The sequence below is a fragment of the Rousettus aegyptiacus genome, unplaced genomic scaffold, assembly GCF_014176215.1.
Source record: "Rousettus aegyptiacus isolate mRouAeg1 unplaced genomic scaffold, mRouAeg1.p scaffold_m13_p_4, whole genome shotgun sequence".
Classification (NCBI taxonomy): domain Eukaryota; kingdom Metazoa; phylum Chordata; class Mammalia; order Chiroptera; family Pteropodidae; genus Rousettus; species Rousettus aegyptiacus.
The window spans coordinates 95,987,449-96,012,007 of record NW_023416307.1 but is presented as its reverse complement, the minus strand read 5'-3'; the positions used below and the strand labels follow the sequence as shown (position 1 = coordinate 96,012,007).

General features: G+C 32.5%; 1 protein-coding gene across 2 annotated transcripts in view; it reads left to right on the top strand.

The window, feature by feature from the left end:
- Window positions 1-24,559, top strand: part of PLOD2 (procollagen-lysine,2-oxoglutarate 5-dioxygenase 2) — an 89,554-nt gene that overhangs the window by 34,470 nt on the left and 30,525 nt on the right. For both annotated transcript variants that reach the window (XM_016166025.2, XM_016166038.2), the window contains exons 2-5: window positions 7,201-7,292; window positions 10,165-10,301; window positions 19,298-19,461; window positions 22,915-23,027. In XM_016166025.2, coding sequence (XP_016021511.2) covers window positions 7,201-7,292; window positions 10,165-10,301; window positions 19,298-19,461; window positions 22,915-23,027 — 506 coding nt within the window. The remainder of the gene's footprint in view (window positions 1-7,200; window positions 7,293-10,164; window positions 10,302-19,297; window positions 19,462-22,914; window positions 23,028-24,559) is intronic.

The window sequence follows — 24,559 nt, the reverse complement described above, 5'->3', positions numbered from 1 at the left end:
TTTAATTTTCTTATTACTGATCATGTTTAGGTTGGGTTCTTAACATTTAGGTCATGGATAGTTATTTTGAGGGAGAGCAGGGTGTTACTAAAGGAGGTTCTAAATAAAGTGTTTTTCTTTTTTCACAGATTGAATGGTTTATATGGTTCATATGTGTATATTAACGCTTTCCTAAAGTATATAGATTCTATTGAGATTAGGAGAATATACATGATTAAATATGTCATTGTATTTATATCAAAGTCTGGTTATAATTTTTTTTAATTTTTATTTTTCAATTAGAGTTGACATTCAATATAATTTTTATTTGTTTCAGTGGTATAGCATATAATTTACAAAGTGATCTCCCCAATTTGCATAGTACCCCCATGGCACTGTACATAGTTATTACGATATTATTGGCCATATTCCCTATGCTGCACTTTATATTCTCGTGACTACTTTGTAACTACCAATTTGTACTTAATCCCTTCACTTTTTTCACTCAGCATTCCAATCCACTTCCCATCTGGCAGTTGCCAGATTGTTCTGTGTATCTATGAGTATGTTTCTATTTTGCTTGTTTATTTTGTTCTGTAGATGCCACATATAAGTGAAATTGTCTGCTGTTTGTTTTTATCTGACTTATGTCACTAAGCATAATACCTTCTAGGTCAATCCATATTGTTGCAAATGGTAAGATTTCATTTTTTTATGGCTGAATAATTTTCCATTATATTCATGTACCACATCTTTTTTATCCATCTCATAATTTTCTTGATCAATGATTGCTATAGTTAATATGGTTATAGAAGGGCCCACAATTTTTTATATTAAAAATTACAACTCATACTAGAAAAAAATTGTCTCTTATTCTATAATTCCAACCTTAGCCTAACAATTATTTAAGTTTTATTGATTGCAGATATAATTATCTATTTGTATGTTATTCTTAAGTGCCTTTAAGCTTTTGTAGCATTCTGAAAGCAACTAGCTGTTGGGATTCTTGAGCATTATGCCAAGACTCTCTTGAAATTTGTCTTCCATTAAATAGTAGACAAACTAAACATGTATATCTATAATAACAAAACATGGATACCCCCTCAAAAATTAGAAAAAGCCTCTTAATTTTAGCATGTGTACAACTTTTTTTTTTGACAGAAAGTTTTAAAATATGTATTATGAAGTACATTCGAAGAACAGCATTAGTCTTAGTCCACTTTTACCTACTAGGTGCCTAAGGCCTCGAAAGGTTTTAGTCTGGACCTGTTTCACTTGATATCTGGTGCTGGTTGACATTCTGATCCTAGAGAGTTTGTCCTTAACTTATTGCCCTTCTACAGCTTGCCTCCTGGCCCACTTTCCATCCAGTGTTTTATAAATAATTGGCAATACTCAACTTCTCCAGTGTTATTGCATATACTGCTAAGGTGACCAACTCGTCCTGGTTTGTCTAGGATTTTCCAAGGTTTAAATCTCAAAGTCCCATGTTTTGGCAACCTTCTTATTCCTGGGCAGACTGGGATGGCTGGTAATCCTACATACTACCCTGCCCCTCCACTACCTCGCAGCACATCTCTGAATTTGCTGTAGGTCTGTGCATTGTCCATAAGTGGGCTATAGAAGTTCAGGCATTCATGTGAATGCTAACATGTGTGAAGATGTTCCCTATATAGCATTAGTGGTTAAAAGTCTTTTTTTTTTTTTTCCTTAAGCATCCCTTTACTCCTCCCCCCCTTTCTACAAAAATGCTAAAGAGTCCTCTGATGTCTCTTTGACATTTCCTTTCTAGGTTGTTTCCTTGTTGAAATTGTGGTGACTTGTTCTTGAGGATTTTTGTCTTGTATTTCTTTCAACAATTACACAAAACAAAATGTTTTGGTTTTTTTGTTTGTTTGGTTGGTTGGTTTTTTTTGCTTCCTACACTCCATGGCTTCAGTTTGTCATAGTGTTCGGGTGACTCAATTTTTAACCTATAGAAACCTGACCTCCATTTGTAAACTGGCAATGACAAAGCTATCTATAGAGGAATTTTATTGAGAACAGATTATTTTATACACTCATATGAAACATAACATCACTTATCCCTGAATCTACTCATTGAACAAATGTGTATAAAAAAAACTTAGCTACATGATAAACACTAATAGGCCCTGGAGTTATAGTGCTGAGCAAAAGACATCCTGCCTTTCTGTAATTTATAGTTTTGTTGTGAAGAGAGAGACTTTACTCTCAAATAATAACCACTGCAAATTAATATACAATATACTGAAAGAGAGGTAAAGAGTTCAGTGAACATGTATAATGGATCCTGACCTATTATTATATGTGAAAGGTCTCCTTGAGGAAATGACATGTGAGACTCTCAAATTGAGTAGGCAGTGGCTACATCAAGACATTAGGAGAGACATTAGATGATGGTCTTGCATCGGCTCTTTTCTTCTGGGAGGGATCAGGCATTGTTGGGAAAAAAAAGAAGGCCAAAGTGGTTGAAGAAGAGAGCAAAGGAGAGAGGTAGTGGATAAGATTGGAGAGGATAGAAGTAATTAAGAACCACATTGAGGTAATGGAGTTTGGCCACCATCCTAAGAGCAATGGAAAGTCATTTAAGGTTGTTTAGATATGATCAGATATCTAAGTGTTTTGAAAACACCAAACTGGCTACTTTGAAGAGGTATTATTGGAGTGGGTAAAACAAGTTTAGGAGGCTATTGCAGAAGCCTGAGCTAATGATAATCATAATTTTTGAGCTATTGTTACATAGCTTGCTTGCAAATGAAGAGAAACGTGAAGATTTTAGAAGCTGTATCTAAGGTTACTTGCTAAATTATTTGAATGAACAGCTTCAAATTGGACTTTTTACATAGCTTTTTTTTTTTCTTACATTACTGGTATCATAAAATATTGAGAGTTTGAAGAGATATCAGATTCTTGAGTGTTTGACTCTGGTAGAGAAAGAGATGGCGTTATAACCTGCTGAAATTTTCACAACTACAACCTACCTTTCCATGCATCTGTTGAGTAGAAATAAAGAGAAAGATATAAGAAGATCCTCTTTAATACATATGTAGTACTTATAGTGTATTAGCCACTTTATATATGTTAACTAATTTAACCCTCACAGCAAACTTTTCAGGTAGGTGCTATTATTACACACATATTAAAAATTAGAGAAATAGATGAGGCACAAGGTTCAAGTAACTGACCAATTTCTAAAAAATAATAAATGGTAGAGCTGGTATTTAAACTGAAATAATTTGCCTTCAGATTTACACAGCCTACCACAGTAGCAAACTGTGACATGAGAGCAGATCTGGCCCATGCCTGTTCTTATATGGAGAGCCAGAAAACTTAAAAAAAAAATCTTTTTACAGTTTTAAAGTGTTTAAAAGATGAAAAAAGAAAAAAGAATTATAAGAGATTGTAAGTGGCCCACAAAGCCTAAAATATTTATGATTCTTCCTTTTACAGCCAGTTTGCTGGCCTCTGCATTTTACTAATAAAAAACATGTTCCTTCAGTAAAAGTTAAGAGCTACTGATCTTAACAGATAAAGGACCTGTCTGGTCACAAAATGAGTGAATTGCAGAGAGATAACAATGTACTTAGAGTTCCTGTGGTAGAGTTGTTTTTGTTGGCATTTGCAAATTTATAATTAAGGACTGTTTTAACTATGACTCAGCCTTTTCCAACCTTTTTGACACCAGAGACCGATGGTTCTATGAGAATCTAATGCTCAGTAATCTGAGGTGGAGCTGAGGTAGTGATGCTAGCACCGGGAGCGGCTGCAAACACAGATGAAGCTTTGCTTGGTTGCTTGCTGCTCACCTGCTGCTGTGTGGCCTGGTTCCTAACAGGCCACAAACTGGTACTGGTCTGCGGGCCAGGGGTTGGGGACCCCTGCTTGATGTAGAGAAAGTTTCTTGGGAAGATGGGAGATTTATCCCTCAGGAGTGGGAGCAAAGGCAGCTGAGCTAGTGCTGAGTTACTTAATAAAATTCTTATCATTAAGAAAATAAATTTCAGGCGGTTCTTATGTGCTGCTTTAGCATTCGGAGATAGGCTATGTTAAAAAAAAAAACAACAATTTTTTCTTTTAAACCCATGGTTTATTTTTGAAAGAAAAATTAGGTCAACACTATTGATAAATTCTACTCTTGCATAAACAACTGTTGGGAGAAAAATATTGTCTATTTCACAATGAGAGACATAGATGCTTCGATCTTTCTAAATAGATTAACTTCTTGAATTTTGGACAAAATCTGATATTCATCTGAATTTTTGTAGAGAACTAACTCTTTAGCCACTTCAGTATTATTAAAATCTTACTATACTGATAGGCATTTTCTAGGACCATATAAAGATGATTGCAGAATTTTTTTCTTGTGTTTTTTTTTATCTGATGTGATTTTCATCAATAAATGGTCTAACCTCCCACACCGTAGATGCATTACATGTTTCTTCTTCATTCAAAGTATTAACCTATTTTCTAATAAAGTCAGACAATAGCTATGGAGGTTACATTTAGCCGCAGTTGACCTTCCATTTGCTTTTTCTTTGACACCTTCATAGATTACTTTTGATCATGTGTGATGGGTACCTGTTATTTAAGCCCATTTACCCTATAATTTTACTTTATTATTTCAGTTGTGGATGAAAAAATTGGATAAAGAACTAATTATAATTGTTTAAATTATAATTTTGTTTGGTTAGAAAATTCCTGCATTCTACCTGTTTCATCTTTCTTTTTTACTTAGGTGATTTAGACTGTTAAAGTTATATTGAATATTTTTCTGTCATTTTTCTGATTGGAGGATTAAGAATTGGGCATAAAGTTGAATTTTTTTTTAATTGTAGGAATTTCCAAACACGAAGGACTCTAGTTTTAACAGTCATCGCATATGGCCTCATTTAATCTTTATCTTCCTCCTTTATTGCCTTCCATCTTCGCCCAAATAACTTTGAAACAAATCACATACACAGTTTCCTTTCATTGGGTAAATACTTCAGTATCTGTCTCTAAATGATAAGGACTCTTTTTTAAAAAAGTAAATGTCATTTCCATGCTGAAAATTAACAACACCTTCTTAATATCGACAGATATCCAGTTAAGTTTCAAGTTTCTCTAATTTTCTCATGAGTATCTTTTTGCAGGTAGGTCTTCAAATCAGGACCCAGCTGAAGTTCGTGATTTACCTTTGGTTGAACTGTCTCTTAATTCTGCTAATATAACAGTTTCCCTTCCCTTCGTTCACATTTGCCATTTTTATTTGGGTCAATTATCTTGTCTTTTTGAGTAAATCTGTAATGCAAATTTTAGTGAAATCTAAAGTATGTATCAAAGTTAGGTTAAATTTTTTGACAACACTTCATAAATGGTGAGCAGATTGGAGTCTTGAATTGGGTGGTGAGTGATTCTGAGTGGTACATGCCAGCACTTTGTTCTACTTCCCCGACTGAGTAAGGTCTTTCTCATTACAATCAAAGTAATGATGCTTATTAGCAGGTGAGAGGAATCAGGTGTTTGTATAGAATGTTATTAAACTTACCTTCACTTAACAGTATTATTTTCTTTTTCTCTTTTATAATTAGTAACATCAGTTCTTCCTCATTTTGCATAAGATTGCCAGACGCAGACCACACAATTTTAGTTTTGCTATAGCTAATTCTTATGATTTATGTAAGAAAAGTTAAGAAAGCTACCTTTAAATGGTCATTTTATTACAGGGAAAAGAGACTTTAAAAAGCATGTTCTTTACTCTTATAAAATAAAATATATATCCACCATTTCAAAAATTTTTTTGTGAATGGTAGCATGTCAGATTTTCTTAATCAGTTAAGTACTATTTTAGACATTAAAACAAAACTTTAAATAAAAAAGAATAGTTAATCAAAAAAATACTCTTAAAATATATTTACTTGGGGCCTGACAACTTTATAAAAATGACTTATTTTTTTCCTGAATATTTATTTCTCATAATGCTGAATAATATGTAAGAAATGCCTCTTAACAGAAATAAAAATAAAAATGTTGATATTTATCTTCATTTTTATCTTCGTATTTATCTTCATGACTAATGAATATTTGAATTTATTACTTCTTTATATGTATATTTTATTTATGTTTTATGGTTTCAATTATATTCAAAATTTGGTGAATACCTTGGGTCCTAAGAAATTGGTTTTAATTAGTAATACATAATGCTATTTTCAATGATTATCTGTTGCTTCAGCAGCACTTAAGACCTGAATTTTTTCCTATTGGTAACAGGCAGGTGAGTATCAAATGATATAGCTCAGTGCCAATGCCTAGAATGTCAAAATGATGTTAGTTTTTCTTTCTTAGTCCACTGTTCTCCTATATCCTCAGATTAAAACAAAAAAAAATGTCCCATCATCTTGGACATTTGCTGATGCAGTTGTTTCTTTTATGCATATTGTAACATCTTTTCCTAATAAGCATTTTCTTTAATAGCTTCTATAGATATTTTGAAATGACTCCTTAAATCTATCTCTTTCTACTTCTACTAAGGAGGGTTATGTTGGATTGAAAATAATAATATGTATAAAAATGGTGACTAAAAGCTGTGTAGTTACTAGGAGTGCTAATTTTGGTTCCTTTTATTCTTTAAAGAAAAAACACTAAAGGTGATGTAAATGTTGTTTTACAGACTTCATATGCAAAAAATCATTAATAAGGGGAAAAAAGATTCTGTTTTTAAATATTTGTTCCCAATTTATCATAATTTATTTAAAAAAATTAAGATTAGTCTCATGATTGGATTTTTTCTTTTTTGTCCTTCTTAGTGTTTTGAGTAATATAATGTGCTTCCAGACCTCACTGATATGTATAATAAATTGGTGATGATGATTTATAGGTAACAATGGAACTGGTTGATTAGATAAATAATCCCTAGGAGGGTCTGTCTCTACAGATAAAAGCTTTGTGTATTTTATGGAAGTGTTTCTCAAAGTGTTGAAATTCTCTGTGGAAGACATGCTTTTGCCAATGATATGAATGTACTTTCTTACCATTAAAATAATTAATTATTTTATGGTTCATCATTTGGCAATAAAAAAGCTTTTTTTAGCCTTATGTAGATTAATAAATCAGCACATTCCCAAGGGTTTAATGAGATACCTAATTCTGAAGTGAGTTGTAAATTGATAACATTCAACTTCTTGGTAAACCATCTTATGTTATTTCCTTTTGTCTTTGCAGATAAATTATTAGTCATAACTGTAGCAACAAAAGAAAGTGATGGATTCCATCGATTTATGCAGTCAGCCCAATACTTCAATTATACTGTGAAGGTATGGTATATCTTTTAATTCATGTAGATGTTAAGTCTATGCCACCCTTAACAAGCCTGATCTTGTCTGATCTCGAAAGTTTAGCAGGGTCAGGCCTGTTTAGTACTTGGATGGGAGACCACCCAGGAAGACTAGGTGCTGTAGGCATTAAAAAAAAGGGGGAGGGGGATTGTAAACTGACAAAGTCCTCTCAGTCTGGAAGATCAACCAAGGGTTGCCTCGCCTAAAAAAAAAAAAAAAAAAGTGCTTAAGTACATTTTTTATAACAACAATAACAGCAACACAATCTACAATCCCCAGAAAGAAGATGAAATTTGGTTACACATTGCTGTTTATATATTCTTAATTTGTTTAAAATGATTGCTTTAAAGAAACATTTGACCTTATTAGTACTCCCACTCAAACAATAATTTCTTAATACTTGCTAATGCTTTGTATAAACATGTCTATAAAAACAGAAGAATATGCTTATATACTTTTATTTTTATATTTACATTTCTTTTGGCAGGGTCATATTTAAGCACCACATAACTAAGATTTGATAGTAATTGTTTTCACTTACTATCATAATGGGTTTGTCTGCCATAGTGTGTTTCTTTGTTTATAAAGTATTGGAAACATGACTGAAGGGTATCTCTTTTCTGTCCCATTATGGAGAGTTGCTTTTCCTGTTTTTTGTTTGTTTTAGAGAGATTCGGGCATATTATAAAAATGTAAATATTATACAAATGTAAAAAGGTTTTAGAAGACTTCCTCCAGGGAAATTTCTTGTTGACAAATGATCAGAGCAGAGGTGAGGAGTTTGTTAGAACTAGGAAACTGAGCTGTGAAAGCCCGTTTTGTTTTTGTTTTTCACTTATTTAATTTTTGTAAATAGAAATGAGTATCTGCCAGCCAGGTCTTTATTGTAAATGAGAATGGTGGAGGAATCTCAGATAGGAAAACAAACAAACAAATTAGCACATTTACAAACAAAAACAAAAACAAAACCCTTAAAGGGGCAACATTGCATTGCCTAGGAAAAACTGAGCTGTTCTAGTATGCAGTATAGAAAGAAGGTGGTTTTTGCTACCACTGGAAGAATAGGGACATATGTTAATATAGAACAGGTATTAGAAAGGCTAAACTTTGATGGAAAAGAGATCTAATGTTAACAACTGGATGTTTAATTCAGGGTAAATGAAAAATATGTTAGAAATTTGTTAGGATAGAGGAGAGATATAGTAGTATGCTCTGTTAGGAGGCACAATGGAAGTAACAGAAAAATCAGTGTGAAATAATGCTGAAATTCAAAGAATGAGATCGTCAGGGTTGAGACTGGAGAAAGTGTGGAATGTTTTTTATGTGCAAGGCAGGCACCACCTTAGGAACTTTATATATACTATGTGTTGATTCATTATATTACTACTTACATATACTACTTTGTTTATGCATGAGGGTACAGAGCTATAAAGTATCAAATCTTAGACCCAGACCTGTTTGATTGGAGTTTTTGATCCTCCTGCTGTCTTCCCATTATGAAATTCAGTGGTTGGTTGTTAAAGTGCAGACCCCAGACCACTAGAATCAGCATCATTTGAGAAATAAAAAATGAAGATTCTCAGGCCTCACTTCAGACTTACTGAATCACAGACTCTGGGAGCAGGACTCAGCAGTCTGTTTTTAATAAGCCCTTCATGTGATTCAGATGCAAGCCCAAGTTTGACACACCGATTTCGTGGAACAAAAATAGACACTCAAGATTCTATATAATACACTGTACGGAGAGGCTCTCAGATACAGTATTGAAGAAGTCCAGAAGCGTTGCAGTATAGAAGTGTAATAAACCTCAGGACCAGAGGAGGCCACTTTTAAGGCAAAAACATCTACTAGATTAGCCTGGATACGACTCCAAAACCATATCAGTTTAGTTTTCTTGGTTAGCCTTTTTCTTCCAACCTTCAATATAGGTAGTAATGAAGTACTAGCTAGAGAACTGAAACTGGGAGCCCCACAGGCTTTGCCAACCAGGTTTATATTTGGCTCAATGTTAAGTAAAATTGAAACTAATAATATTTTCTAAATTTATTTTGTTCTTTTGTATTTATTTTAAATTTTATTCCCCCTCGATTTCATAGATCTCCTAGCATATCATTATTTCAGGAACTTCAGACTTTTTTTGATGAAACAGAGATACTAGATGTATGTTCAGGTGAGGAAGATATATATATACTCCTTACTCCCTCAGAGCCAGCTGCATCAGCATGCACTTTTAATTCAGGAGGCTGCTGCTGAGGTGAAGGCCAACAGTGATGAGAACGGTTCCAAGTTTAGTTCTGATTAATGGTACTTAGACAATTTCTTGCATTGAGTAATTACTATTAAGCTTTTGAGGGTAATGTATAAGGTAAAGAAGACGACGTTTGACTTGATGCCATCTGTGTTTCCCTGAACAACCTATTTTGGTTCAGTAGGAAAATTGCTTAAGGGCCTGTCAGGAGTCACTGAGCTTCAATGGCTTTCAGTGTTCATCATACAGATTTCCTGCTCGATTGAAAAGTCTTATGGAAACTTTCTTCATTTTCTTTTTAATCTGAACAAATAGAAATAAAATATGAGAAATGCTTTCTGTCCTCCCCACCCCACCCCAAGATTATACTCTCTACTTTTGAGATGATAAAATTGGGAATGGCATTTATGGGGTAGATAACATTGAAGAATTGTGACCTGACCTAGGCATGAAGTTGTTTTCTTTCTAGTATCATGATTTAGTGAAAATGTTTACAGAGTAGTTATTGTGTAATACTATACAAGTTGCTGATGACATCCAATTTTTATGATACTATCATTATTTGAATGTTGCTCAGAAATAAAATGTTGATTTCATTTATAGGTCCTTGGTCAAGGAGAAGAGTGGAGAGGTGGTGATGGAATTAATAGTATTGGAGGCGGCCAGAAAGTCAGATTAATGAAAGAAGTTATGGAACATTATGCCAGTCAAGAGGATCTGGTTGTCTTGTTTACTGAATGGTAAGAGAAATAGCCTGTGGATATTTAAGTCTATATTAAATAAATTTTTAAAAAGTTGACATTCATATGTGTAGATTACATATTTATTTTATTCACAAAGAGTCATTGTTTTAAAAAGTAAATTTTACTTATAATTATAAAACCATAGTGTGACAGACTTATGTAATATGACCATTAACACTAGAGAGAAAACATGGCATAAGCTAACATTTTTGTGAAATTCATGTTTTAATCTTGATTTAGTGATGGAGTAAGGATCATGTTGAGCTTTTATACTGAGGTGAGTAACTTAAGGGATTCTGGTCAACCAGGAGGAAATAGATCATGTAAAGTTATAAGTGAAAAATAAGAAAGCCTGTGTTTATGAAAAATGAAAAATCCAATGTGTAAATCTCTTTTTGTAAATTGTTTTCCTTTTACTTAATTTCGAGTGTCCACTATCTTTCTTTATCTTTTTCATATTCTTCTTACATGTTTTTAGTAATGTCAAGTTATCATGAATCATTAGTGGTTGCCACCTTCTTCATTTTCTCTGTCTTTTATTTTTATGAGTTAGTCATTGATTGCTGACTTGAAATCCCCTTGCATTTTCCCCTCTAACTTAGAAAAATTTCTTTATATCTCTCCTTCAATTTAAAAATTCAAAATAACAAATTATTGCAGGTGAAAGTAAGACATTCTTTTCATGCAAAGTTATTTATAATAACAAAGGTATAAATTTTGAAATGAAAATAGACATAATGAATTCCTGGTGACCTTAACACTTAAAAGTATTGAAAGGGCCCATATTCTTACATCTAGAGAACGTCCCTGATATCTTCTAGGGAAAAAACATTAAGTTATGCTTATAGCTACCTATTCTTGCAACATGAGATGCGGTATAGCTGGTGTTAGCTTGCGTATTGGGAATTTTTCTACAGAATCTATTATGTATTTTTTTTACCCTTGGTAAAAGAATAGGAAGGTTATAATAACTGTTTGGGTTAAATATTGAGTGTGTTTAGATGTAAAATTACTCAGAAGAAACTAGTTTAATAGGAGTCTTTGTTTCTAATGAGGAAAGGGACACTGTGAGATACCTGAAGACTGCTTGAGGTTACATTTATTTATTTAGATGATACTTTAATACCCAGTTTGACAAAAAAAGATGACAATAAAATTTTAATATACCAGGTGCTTTTTAGTGTTTGGAATATATCAGTGAAGCAAAAAGAAAATTTTTGGTAACTGCCTCTGAGAACGGTTGGCTAACCGAATACATGCAGGCCCATTTTAGCCAAGCTGTTGTCTAAGAATCATTAACATTTTCTTTATCACTACCCATTTTGTCTGTCCTAGAAAACCTAGGGATGATAAGAAAGTAACCAAGCAAAGGAGAGATGGACAATTGGTGCCACTTTAGAGCTTTTATCTCCTCTTATTATTTTTCTAAACAACAGCCTTTTAAAAAAGTATGTGTACAGAGTGATCAATATAGTTAACAATTACAGAGAAATGAATTAGGCTGTTTGTAAATTATTTTATATAGGATACTCATTCTATAACAAAATTGCTAATCTAATTAAGGTTACATCTGGTCGAAGCTAGAATTCAGAATATATTAATTTTAATGAATCAAACAAACTACTGTTTCTTATGTGATTTTTTTAGAGGACAATTTAACTGTAATAATTAGTTTTATGGAAGCATAGGTCACTACTATATTTAAAAAATACAAAGATTTATGTACCTAATGGTTTAGATGGCCTTCTATTAAAAATAGCTTTATAGAGGTATAATTTATACACTATGACATACGCTCATTTTAATTGTAAAATTCAATTTTTAGTTAATTAACAGTGTTGTGAAATTATCATCACTACTCAATTTTAGAACATTTTCAATACCCCAAAGTGATCCCTTGTTCTCATTTAGATAGGCTTTTGTGAATTAATTTGGACAGTTTCATTTATTAAAATAAATATTTGTTTATACAATTTTAAACAAGGTAATGGAGGATCTTGGGTTTTATAATAAGGTACTTTGTATTACTTTTAGAATTACCTTGTAAAGCATGTGTTTCTTTAGTCACACTGAAGACAGTAAGACCCAATTATTATTATATAGTTATTTTTTTAAGAATCATATGTAGGCCAATATGTAAAAAGAATTGTTTGAGTAATTGTAAGTAAATTATATACATACTAAATATCCCCACAAACTTACTCTATGCTGAGTATAGTAAAATATAAACCAGCAGAGTCCAGATCCTAAAATAAGCATCTTTTTGGATATCAGATCAGTGTCTAAAAACACTTTGGTTAATTGTTTTCTTTTTCTTTTAGACTTAAGAAAATTATTTAGCAGAAAAGTATTAGAAATAAAGTTGGTACAATTATTTGAGTATGAATTTATACTGAGCAGACATTTATACTTTTTGGCAGCAGTAAATATTATGCCATTAATCAGAATAGTGATATACTCCATTTTGAAAGACTCCCAGTATATGAAATATTTGAAAGACATATTCAGTGGTGTTTATTAGCCTCCCCAAAAGGAGCATTTCTTATATGAAAATACCTATCTACTCAAGGATTTTGGTATATAGACATGGTTTCTTTAAGTATTTGTTTAAAGATGACCAACTGTGTAACTTTGAAGTAAGGTAAAGGAATTGACTTTGTAATTTATAGGCTATTGCTGTAATAACTAATGATAGCAGTAAGGGCAACAGCTTAAAAAACTAGGATGGTAGTCAATGTTTTAATACAAAAGTTGATGTAGAATTAAAATGAGTATAAAATAAAGCCATTATTGTAGCAGTTTTCTAGGTGGCTCTGGTCTGGGAGATTGATCCAGGGTAAATAAACACTGGCTGAAAATTGAGGGATAATCTTAGTTACACAAATCTTTGCTGTTGGTATATTTGCCTTATCATTTTGACTGTATATTGCTAGCTTCTATTCACTTATCAAATTGAATTGTAATTGTATGTTTCAGACAGTGAAGCTGCGAATGTACCTAATTTACATACATATCGTCAGGGTAAATAGCAAGAAATCAGTAAATATTAGGTAACAGTAAATTGCATTAAAAGAGGGAGAAACAGATCTTTCGAGAGAGAGAAATAAGGTGGTTGCTTTGAAATTATTTTTAAAGATTGTTTTTATTTTTTAATTCAGAGAAATAAAATGCCTTACGAAGGCAGGAAAATATCCAAATTTTCTAAGTCTCAAAGATTAAAATTATTAAAAAATTGAATTTAGATTAGAAATTATGAGAAATGATGCTGTTGGTTTTGATCTTTCATATGTAAGCCAATGTTTGTTTCTTTTGGCTGCTAATTAAATATTTTGCTGAAAAGTGAGATCAGTGAACAGATTTTTCACTTTGCATTCAGGATATGTGTCTTGAGTACAAACTGTGTTCCAGGCATCAAACCTATTACTACAGAAAAAGGGATAAATACAGGTTCCATCCTGAAGGAATTCTCAAATTATACTAATTCTACAAACAAAACTGAAAAAAACCTAATTTGGAAGAAAAATACATGTCTTCAAAAAGTTCAAATGCTAGCATAATTTCAGAATCATTTACTTTTAGAAAATTGTGTAAGATTGCTTTATTAGATCATTTTGCTAATCATGAAAATATTTTTATTATTATGTTATTGTTACAAGTATGATGTATATGTATTCTACAGGTGGCCAAATTCTATCTTATTTTATTCTAGGAAATATTTCATGCCTCTCATTATTTAGGTTACATATCCACTATGTCTGCATTTTTTATCATCTTACATAAGTTTTTTCAGAAGACTGTAAAATTTTTCTGAAAGCAAAGCTTTTCAAGAATGATTGCTATAATTTTAACTAACTATGGCAGATTTTTTTGATGGACTCCTCCATCCTAGCAGTAATGACAATTTAAGTGTATAGACACAAAGAACCTTGTTATTGGCGATGAACAGCATTTCATTATGTTAGGATAAAGGAAAGCCAAAACACATCAAAGTTCTGTTTCTATACTGCTTTTTCCTTTTTTTGAAGGAAAGATTGAGTCATTCACTGTCACTTAAATATATTGCACTGCCTTCTGGCTTATCCAGAATAGGGAAATATGTTTAGAAATTATGTAGGAAATGAGTGACTTATTTTTTCAAATTGTTCACATGTTCTTATTGATATTTACTGAATATATTAGTGGGTATGTTGGAATGAGGAAGAAGCAGATTGTATGCAAAAGAAACATTGAGTGTTTGTGTATATCTGGATTGATATATGGTACTCGTATGACATTTGTCTATTTTATGTGTGTGTGTGTATACATATGTACTTATATATATATTTATATATATATGTATATATATTTTTTTCTCCCAAAGTCAGATTGTTTACTCCTTGAGTTTAGTTTGTTTGAATAAACATGGATTAAATATGTTTTAAGTGCAAAATATGGTACTAGCTGCTGGCTGGGATAGAAACCTTGCCTTCTGAATACATGTTGTATCTGACATGTTCTTGCTACATAATAATAAATTCTAGGGATTAAAAATATAGATTTCTTTATTTCTTCATTGACAGTGAATACTTGTGCAGTAAATATGTCAGATTTGAAAGTACTAATGTTGTAGAGATTAAATTTAACTATTGTTTTAAAACTAAAGGGAGTTTTTCATTAATTAACCATCTATTAACCATTTACTTAAAAATTAAAGAAATCAACCCAGAAACAGCAAGTGGTGATGACTTGTGGTCCCACAGATAGCTAGCAACTTGAGCAGTATGTTGTTTTCCTACCATTCTCTTCTTAGCTGTCCTCTCTATAGCTGTTACTCTAGCACTAGGCCACTTTCAGAAATCCATCTGGAGAAAATGACCCTCCAGCCAGGGCCTATCCTCATTTACTCATACCTCTCCCCAGCCCCAGTAAGAGTTCTTTAGTCAGGAAATAAAATTGTATTCCATTTGGAGAAAAATCTCCAAGTAATATTTCATGTTAAAAATAGTACCTACTTTATATTAGCTAATTTTTTCCCTTTCTTCCAAAATTCCTACAATAAATTTAATCATTTCCACTGTGATTTCATTATGATTTAGTCTACAAGTTCAACTGAGTGGACATTTTCAACTATTTTTTTTGGGGGGGAGGGAAGGGGTTATAGGGTAGTTTTATCATTGTTTATGGCATTAATTATCTATAGAAATATAGATATGTATTTAAGGTGAAGGCACGATTTAAGACAGAATTATTAGGTGTGTTGCTACTTACATGCTTCAATATTATCAGACTTTAAACTTTCAAACACTAGCCACTAATATTTTGGCTTAAATTTATGTCAGTGATGAAGAAAGTGTTGGATTGGGGAAGAACAAATAAAGAGGATTAAGGAACACTCATGTTGCTTCTTTTTTGTATACCAAGTAACATTTACTTCTTGTGGAGACTTGGGATGATTCATTCATTCATTCATTCATTCATTCAACAAGTATTTATTGACAGTCTTAAGAATACAAGGCTTAGGAGAATACACAGATGACTAAAAACACGGATCTGGCATATGAAAGAAAAACATGGAGTCTGATATAAGAGGCACTTCCAGTGTGAAAAGCAGAAAATAAGATATTCCATGAAAAAGGAGAGGAAAAGAGTTATGAGAGTTAAGAGAAAGGAAATGATCTTTTCCATTTATGCTGATGAAGTATAGGTTTGAAGAGGAGGTGTCATTTAAAATGGGCCCTGAGGGTAAATGGTTTGGATCTGATTGGGGAAAAGACATCTAAGCAGAGGAATCAAAGTGAGTAAAGACATGAATGACAGACAGATCAATTAATTTAGTTTGGCTTCAGAACAGGCTGTTTAATGGGAAATCATTAATGAAAGGCTGAATCATTTTGACTATTCTATAGGCCAGTATGGGTAAACTGTGGTCTGACCCACTGCCTGATTTTGTAAATAGTTTTTTGAGACATAGCTGTGCCCATTTGTTTAGTATTGCTTATAGCTGCTGTTCCACCACAGCAGAGTTGAGTCATTGTGACAGAGACCAAATGGCTCTCAAAGCCTATTTTTTTGTAAAAAGCTAGATAGTAAATATTTGCTGACTCCAGCTTTAGACTATAATGGAGAACCATGATCTAGTTTGGGGACTGGTACAGACTGCTTTTCAGGAGAGCATGTCTGTCTTTATTAGAAATGGAGAGGGCATGAGTAATCTGTAGGCTTGTAGGATTTTTGAATTAATCTAATCCACTGTCTTCTAGTGGGTGTGGAGAGGAATGCTAAATAGATTAAGTTTATGGAATCAGTAGGATTTGGTGAAAAGTTTGATGAGAGAAGGCCATGGAAAGGGAGGAGGCAAGGTTGAATGAAAGATTCTCAGTTTGGGTAATTGTGTGGTTTGTGGTGCCATGGAAACAGGGAAGACAGAAGCACAAATGGTTACAGAAGTTTTAGTGATCTATTGGAGATAGAATGTTGACAAATATGGTAGAGGACTCAATATGACCACGTAAGGTGGAACCTTATGGTTATGGCAGGACCCAGAATATTTATTGCAATAAATGATGGAGTTTTGTTTTTTCATATTTAAATGAACTAAATTCCAATGAGAATTATTTTTATGACCTTTGTGCATTAATTAAAAAAAGTGACTATTTGAGTTTTTATGGCCAAAGTAATTTTAAGTAAAAAAAAACTTTCTTGCACTTTGAAAAGTTAAAAGTTGATTCAAAGAAATTTTCTAAAGTACCTAAACACAGAAATAACAATGCCACCGAATAAAATGGGAATGTTTCAGCAACTGTAAATTTTTTTAAAAATCACATTCTCATTTGAATTACGTGAAGATAATTTTTGCCTTCCTAGTTTGCTTTAAAAAAAATTGCTTTATGATGTAAAGGTAATGCATGGTTATAAAATACTAAATTATAAAAGTAAAAGTTGCGCAACTTTTTAAAGCTATTGACTTCTACTAATAGTTTGAGATGCCCCATATAAATATTATATCCGTCACTAGGGCTACAAAGACAGAAAATATTCATTTTCCAATTGTGCCTTTGTAACTTTGAACACGTGATGCTACCTGCAAAATTTCTGAATCATTTTGGCCCAAGTTTCCAATAATATGATTCTCTGACATAGTAAACTCTTTTCTGTCTACAAATAATGCATTGGGGTTCCTCTACAGCTTGTCTGGCAGTCTCAGTCTCAGAAGGATTGGTTTATTTGCTTCTTACAGCTCAATTACCCATAAAACTGGTTTTATTTCTTAATCTTCAATATTAAAAAGTTATATCAACAACTAGTAGTCTTGAGGAAAATACTCTTATTAGAAAAGAGGTTTATTTTAGGAGGCAGAATTTGCAAATGATCATACTGAGGAAATCAGTCATTTATTTATAAGAAGAACAAACTCGATATTTGTGTAAATATTTTGTAAAGTCAGATTGATTCAGGTTTTTTTATATAGATAGGCAGAGAAAAATTGGTTCGAGGATTTAGAATAAATTTATTCTGCTTTAAAATTTATCTTAAAATGTGTATCTGGCTAAAAATAAAATTATTTTAAACTACAGATTGGTATAAACTTAAAGGGTACTTTTCCTCCTGCCTCTCCCCTTACTTCAGTCTGTTTTTTCTAGTAACAATAACATTAATTTTTATTAACTTTATTGTTTTAATGTGCCATGTATTGTTCTTAATTTTAATTTTTTTTACAATAACTTGATGAGATATAGGTGCTGCTTTCCCATTTTATACATAAAGAAAATGAAGTATAAAGAGTTTAAATAACTTGTCTAAGTCTGTTATTAAAATACAGGTGTGGAATATACATGGGGTCTCAGCACTTCTGCCACAAGTATAAACTTAAACTATTATTGCTAAAGTAATTTTAAGCAATTTCATTGGGTTTCTGCTTTTTTAGAGATGAGCAATAGTGTATTTTATTTTCATAAAAAAATTCACATTTGGAAAGTTATTAAATGTTGCTCTCAAGTAGCATATTAACTATCCTTGTTCTCAGGTAGCATACACAAGCTACCAGAGAGCAAGTCTGGCTGGGAAAGGCATGTGGAGCAGCCTCCTTACTCCTCTACTCAGATGCATAGCAGTGCATCTGAACTATTGACTTGAGGGAGACGTGGTGTTGAATTCTAGAGCATTAGTTTGCTCTTACTGTTTGTTACTTGGGGTGTTAAATTATTATCTCTGGAAACCTTTGGCCTTTGAAGTACTCTTATGTTAAAAAAAAAAAAGGAAATAAAAAAGATTCAAAGGGTCTCTGGTTGTAGCAAGAATAGAGAACTTATTGCAGAGTGCAAATATATTAGGTATATTTCATATTTTAAGTTATTGTGATTCTTTAAATAGATTATGAGAATAAAGTTTCCAGAAAAATCAGTGAAACTGTAGACACTAAATCATAGTGTCAATTTTTATATAATTTTTTTCAAATTATTTGAGCTTTAAAAAGATGTACTTATCTATATACTTTATTTTAGGCTTTCAGGCTAAATAGTGATTAAAATATAAATTTAAAATATATTGATAATACTAAGTAGTTGGACACGTTTTTTTCAAGGTAATAAAATCTTCATAAACTGTAATGGATTGGTACAAATTAAAGTGAAACATTAGGCAGTTACAATGGCCACTTCTGTCAATGATTGTGTCTATATTATTATTAGATAATAAGTCAGTAACTTTTAAACATTTCAACACTGTTTTAGAATTTTGATTTTGGGGAATCAGTAATTACTGAAAAAATGTTAAGACTAGTACTAAAAAAAAAACCTCTATTATTTGGACCACATTTGCCAATATAATGTAAACACTAATAATTTAGTATGATCCATATAATTTAAAATTGCTTGGTGTAGTTTGTAAATAATTGGTATTCATCTTGTGTTATATTGTAAATTCTGACTTTTACTAGAGTAGAGGCTGTTTCTTGGTTTCTGTGTATTAATTCTGAGAAGAATATTTTAAAACTTTTTTTCCCCCTCACTAAACAGCTTTGATGTCATATTTGCTGGTGGTCCAGAAGAAGTCCTAAAAAAGTTCCAAAAGTCAAACCATAAAGTGGTCTTTGCAGCAGATGGAATTCTGTGGCCAGATAAAAGACTAGCAGACAAGTATCCCATTGTGCACATTGGGAAACGCTACTTGAATTCGGGAGGTGGGTAAGATACTAGCAGAAAAGTGTAATGTAGATCACAGTAAATAATAAATATTGATGAAACAACCTTTTTTTTTTTGGTATATGTAACTATCAACATGAAGTTTTAAATAACCATTATCTTTTTTACTATGTAAAAATTATATCAGTTTAAAATTCACAGTGCATTTTATAGTTAAGAATGCATTTTCCCATATATGAGATGACATATCATAATGTTAGCAACAGTATGTTATTATTTCCCAATTATAAGTGAGAAAACTAATGTTCCCCAAGTTTAAATGACTTTTCCTAAATACATTCTGTTGTTAAAGGAAAAACAACATGGATCTGGATCTTCCGATAATAGTGTCATTGAGAATTTTCTGGCTTAAGGCAATGCATTTAGTTAATTCTCTTAGAAAAAACTGCAAGTTACAATCATGTAGCTTTAAAAAATAGGCATTTCTTAATTTTATATGTATTTTAAATATATTGGAGTAAATGAGTGATTTGTCTTGAAATCAGTATTCAAAAAGATTCAACTTTGAGTATATGCGTATACTTAAAATGCTGCATTAGCTGTGCTTCCCTGGATTAAAGGAACACGTTTTCAAATTCCCCCCCCTCAAAAAAATAAAATAAAATTCGACTTTGGGTATTATAACTCCAAAATGTTTTTCTTAGACCAAGATTAATGTAAACATAAGGCCAAAAGATACCAAATAGGGTTGGGAACACGATAGAGAAACAAGTTGGCTCTTTGCGAACTTGGAAATTGTAAACCATACCGGGAGAATAGCTATTTGGGGATCATTTACATGTGTATATATATAACTGACATAATTTAGGCTGGTTCAAATAAATGCTGTTTGAGGTAATAGCATGTCTGAATTCTAGCCTTTGCCCAGCCACCTATGACAGTGAAACCTTTAGCAAGTAATTTTCTTTCTCTGAGATTGCTTCAATTCAAGCTCTATTCACCTGTACTTTTTTTTAGTAACACATTTTTATTGTTGTACCTTGGAACTTTGTCAGCCTGTATAAATATTACACTTCTAAAACCTTAAATTCCAGTTTTGTACTGCCTTTTCAGCTCATTTTTCCCCCTCATCATCTCAGTACAACTACATTTTAGGGTTTGGGGTATCTCTTGACCATTTTATTTTTTCCTAATCCATCTACCATTTTTGGATTTTAATTTTGTACTCAAGTCAGAACCTAGAGTTTATCACATTGATCACTCTGTCCTCATTATGTTAGCAGTCTTTCCCTCTTTGATTTCCAGTTCATGCACTGACAAAGCCTCTGCCTGAGAAGATTTCCCACTCTTGACTTCTCTCTCTGAATGCTTGAATTATAGATTGGTGCTGCTTCTATTTCCAAACTTCCAAACTGTCAGGCCCGCAGTATGGTTATTTTTTAACTTATCCTAAATCTTAGATAGTTTAAAAACCATATCATATATATGTATTAATCTGCTTAGTGATTAATCTAATCAGATATTTAATTACAGATAGATGCACAGTACTGTGCAAACAGCAAAAAAAAAAACTACTAAGTGAATACCTTTGTGAGCAAGTTTAATTAAGGAAAATATGTTTTTAAATGGTAAAGAGATCATACAGGGACATTAAAACATAATCCTTATGCTTTCTGTGGTCAAAATAAAGAGATAGTAGAAAATATAAATACATTTAGTGAAAGTTTATGTCATCTCATGAATGACATATTGAGAGTTGTTTAAGGGACAAGAGCTTTGTTTCTGGGTATATCATTTAAAAAAATGAAAGTAGACCTATTTCCTTAGGAAATTTTCAGAATATTAAAAATTTTGTTACTTTGAAATATTATGGTAGTTTAATAGAAAAATATCAATCATAAAATATATATCACATTCTATGAAAATAGATGTACAGTTAACCCTTGAACAACACAGGGTTAAGGACATCAACCCCTGTGTGTCAGAATTTCATGTATAAATTTTGGCTCTCCTCCAAAACTTCAGTAGTTCCTTGGTATCCCAGGGAGAATGGTTCCAGGACCCCTTGCAGGTAGCAAAAATGTGTGGATGCTCAAGTCCCTTATATAAAATGGCATAAAAAATATATACAATTGGCCCTTTGCATCCACGGATTCCCAACCTTCGATCGAAAATACTGTTTTTAATCTGCAATTGGTTGAATCTATGGATAGGAAACCCAGGAATATAGAAGGCTGACTGTATATATTTTGAAAAAAATTCACATCTGAGTGGAGCCAAGTGGTTCAAACCTATGTTGTTCAAGGGTCAATTGTGATTCCTTGTCATTTTCCTAATATGTTTGTGATTTATAAAAAAAATGAAAATATAAATTTATAAATTTTGTAAAACAAATATAAACATTGAAAATGTCATGGTCTGCTTGCATGTATTTTTTATCACAGAAGATTGGTCGTAGGATTAAAAATGTCATTATTTTTCAGTGTCTTTAGTTTGACAAAAATAACAACTACGAACCACCAGTGATCGATTTAGCCATGTTTTTATTTTGTCTTGTTTTCTGTAGTTAACAGTAATATTTTTGGACCTATTTATTTTAATTCTTTTATTCTTATGGAGAAATTTTAATTTTGAGGATAAAAAATTTGGCTTCCTTTTGATTCACATGAGGAAAACTGGTTCCTTTTAAAAACTATTGCATTTCAATGAAACATAGCAGCTTGGCTGCATTTCTGACACTCAGAGGAAGACTCAAGTGAAAAATGTCTCTGTTGTCTGTGTCTTTTACAGACAACTGTTACTGGCAAATTTAATGCTTATGCTCTAAGCCAAGGGAACAATCCAATTTTAGACTTCCTTTCTCCAGACTGTGACACACTAAACCTAGCCAGAGAATAGTTTAGCAGGTACCATAATAACTAGCTCAAGTAAAGGAAAAAGTTCCTCAAATGTCCTAGATATAAAATTTCTTTGGGATGTTTGCAGTCAGTGACAAATCCAACATTCCTTTGACTGTGTTAGCATCTCTGGCACTGACATTAAAACCACTGGAGTGGAGATTTTCTTTTTTCAGAAATAGTGAATCCTCTATAAAGGATCCAAGAAGAGCATTTTAGAAGGTCAGGAAGAAAATTCTGTCTTATTCTATTCTTTTCCTCGTAACTCTTTTCCCCTTAGAGCCTTGGAAAACATTAGTTCCTGCTCTTGTGTTTTGTTTTTTGTTTTTTGCTTTTTTTTTTTTTTCTTGAGAGGAATGTGTTTATTCAACGAATCTTTGATTTGTGATTGGTAGTAAAATTTACTCTATTATAATTTATATATAAAACAAAGGACTCCCAATAACTCATTTCTCTCATGGCGAGTTGTGAAGTTTCAGCCTAAGGTATTTCCTGATGGCTTTATAAGTGTGCAACAGATCAATGAAATTAACTCAAATGTGAGCTTTGGTCTTGGAATACTGAATTCTCTATTCTGTCTCTGTTGTATTGCAGGATTTATTGGTTATGCTCCATATATCAACCGTATAGTTCAACAGTGGAATCTACAGGATAATGATGATGATCAGCTATTTTATACTAAAATTTACATTGATCCACTGAAGAGGGTATGTAATTGCTCACATTTTCAATGTAACCTCTTTGTCCAAAGTGGCTACTGGAGTTCCACCCATTGCATCATATTCTGGACAGGCAGAATAGTAAATAAGGGGTCATCTCAGTTTTTGTAAACTCTTTTTCACAAAATACTTTCTTATACTTTCCTTTGACTGGAAAATATTTATGTGACTAAATATAATAGCAAAATAAATTTTGTCCTTTATTTCAAGCATATGTGTTCTGCTAGAAATCTGAGTTCTATAATTAAGGGGAAAAGGTTGGGAACAATAGCAGTCCGCCATATGCCTTAGAGAGGACATTCTTAAGATTGATTAAATGACACCTTGGAAAAACGTAAAACCAAAGTTTTTTAATATGAGATTATTTTTACTGTATCTACCTAATATATCAGATTTACAAAATTACTTTATATAACCGATGCAGTTCTAAAATGTACAGAATTGTATATTTGTGAGTGCCGTCATTAGGAAACAGTTTTTTAAGGTACATTTTATAGTGATTTTGCAACTATAGCTGTTTCTGTTTCTTAGATAAGTACTTCAGTCATCTAAATATTTTCATTAGACACTTAATACTTAAGAAACTTCATTCTTAAATTTTTTTTTTTATCTCTGTTTTTTACTTTCCCTCTGTGTGCCTGACATGGCAAGCCTGAGGACTTGGTCTCGCAACTGGAGGAGAAGATTACTCTTGGCATGAATACCAGCTCATACAGCATGATGCTTATCTTTTCTTAGTGTAATTTAACTGTAAAAGTGCTTTGAGCCTTATTTAGTTGTCTTTACTTTAGGATGCTTCCTCTGAAATTTCACTGCTCGTTTTGTAATATTTTTAGTTGTATAAATTGTATTTAAGTTTCTTTCTAAGCGTAAGATTTTATCTGGGGTCAGCATATATCTTAGTCCGCTTGGATTGCTATAACAAAATACCATAGACTGGGTGTCTTAAACAACAGAAATTTATTTTTGGAGTTTAGAAGTCTGAGATCAGGTTGCCATCATGGTCAGTTTTTGGTGAGACCTCTTTCTGGCTTAGAGACAGCTGCTTTTTTTCTGTGTCATCACATCATGGAGAGAGAGAGAGCCAGTGGGAGCGAGTGAGCAGGAGTGGGAGCAGGAGCCAGAGAGCACCTGAGCACTAGAGAGTGAGAGCGCACCAATGGTCTCAACTAAAAATACCATCACATTGGAGATTAGGGCTTCAACACATGAATCTTGAGGGGACATGAACATTCAACCCAAAACAGCATGCAGACAATTTTAGGAATAATATTATGACCGAACAATGTAGCTAAAAAACTGCTACATTGAGAATCATAAGGTTTGTAAAGCAGATTAACCTGAGTAAAAGGGGTCCATCTGCCTGAGCACGTGTAAGTCAATCAGATACGTACAGGTTTTGCAGCAAAGAAAGTAAGGGTTTATTGTAAAGTTGCAAGTCCCAAAGATACAGGTGAGCTATTGCTCAAAGCCCCGGCTCCCTGGGTATCTTGGGAGTACAGATTATATAGGGAAAAATC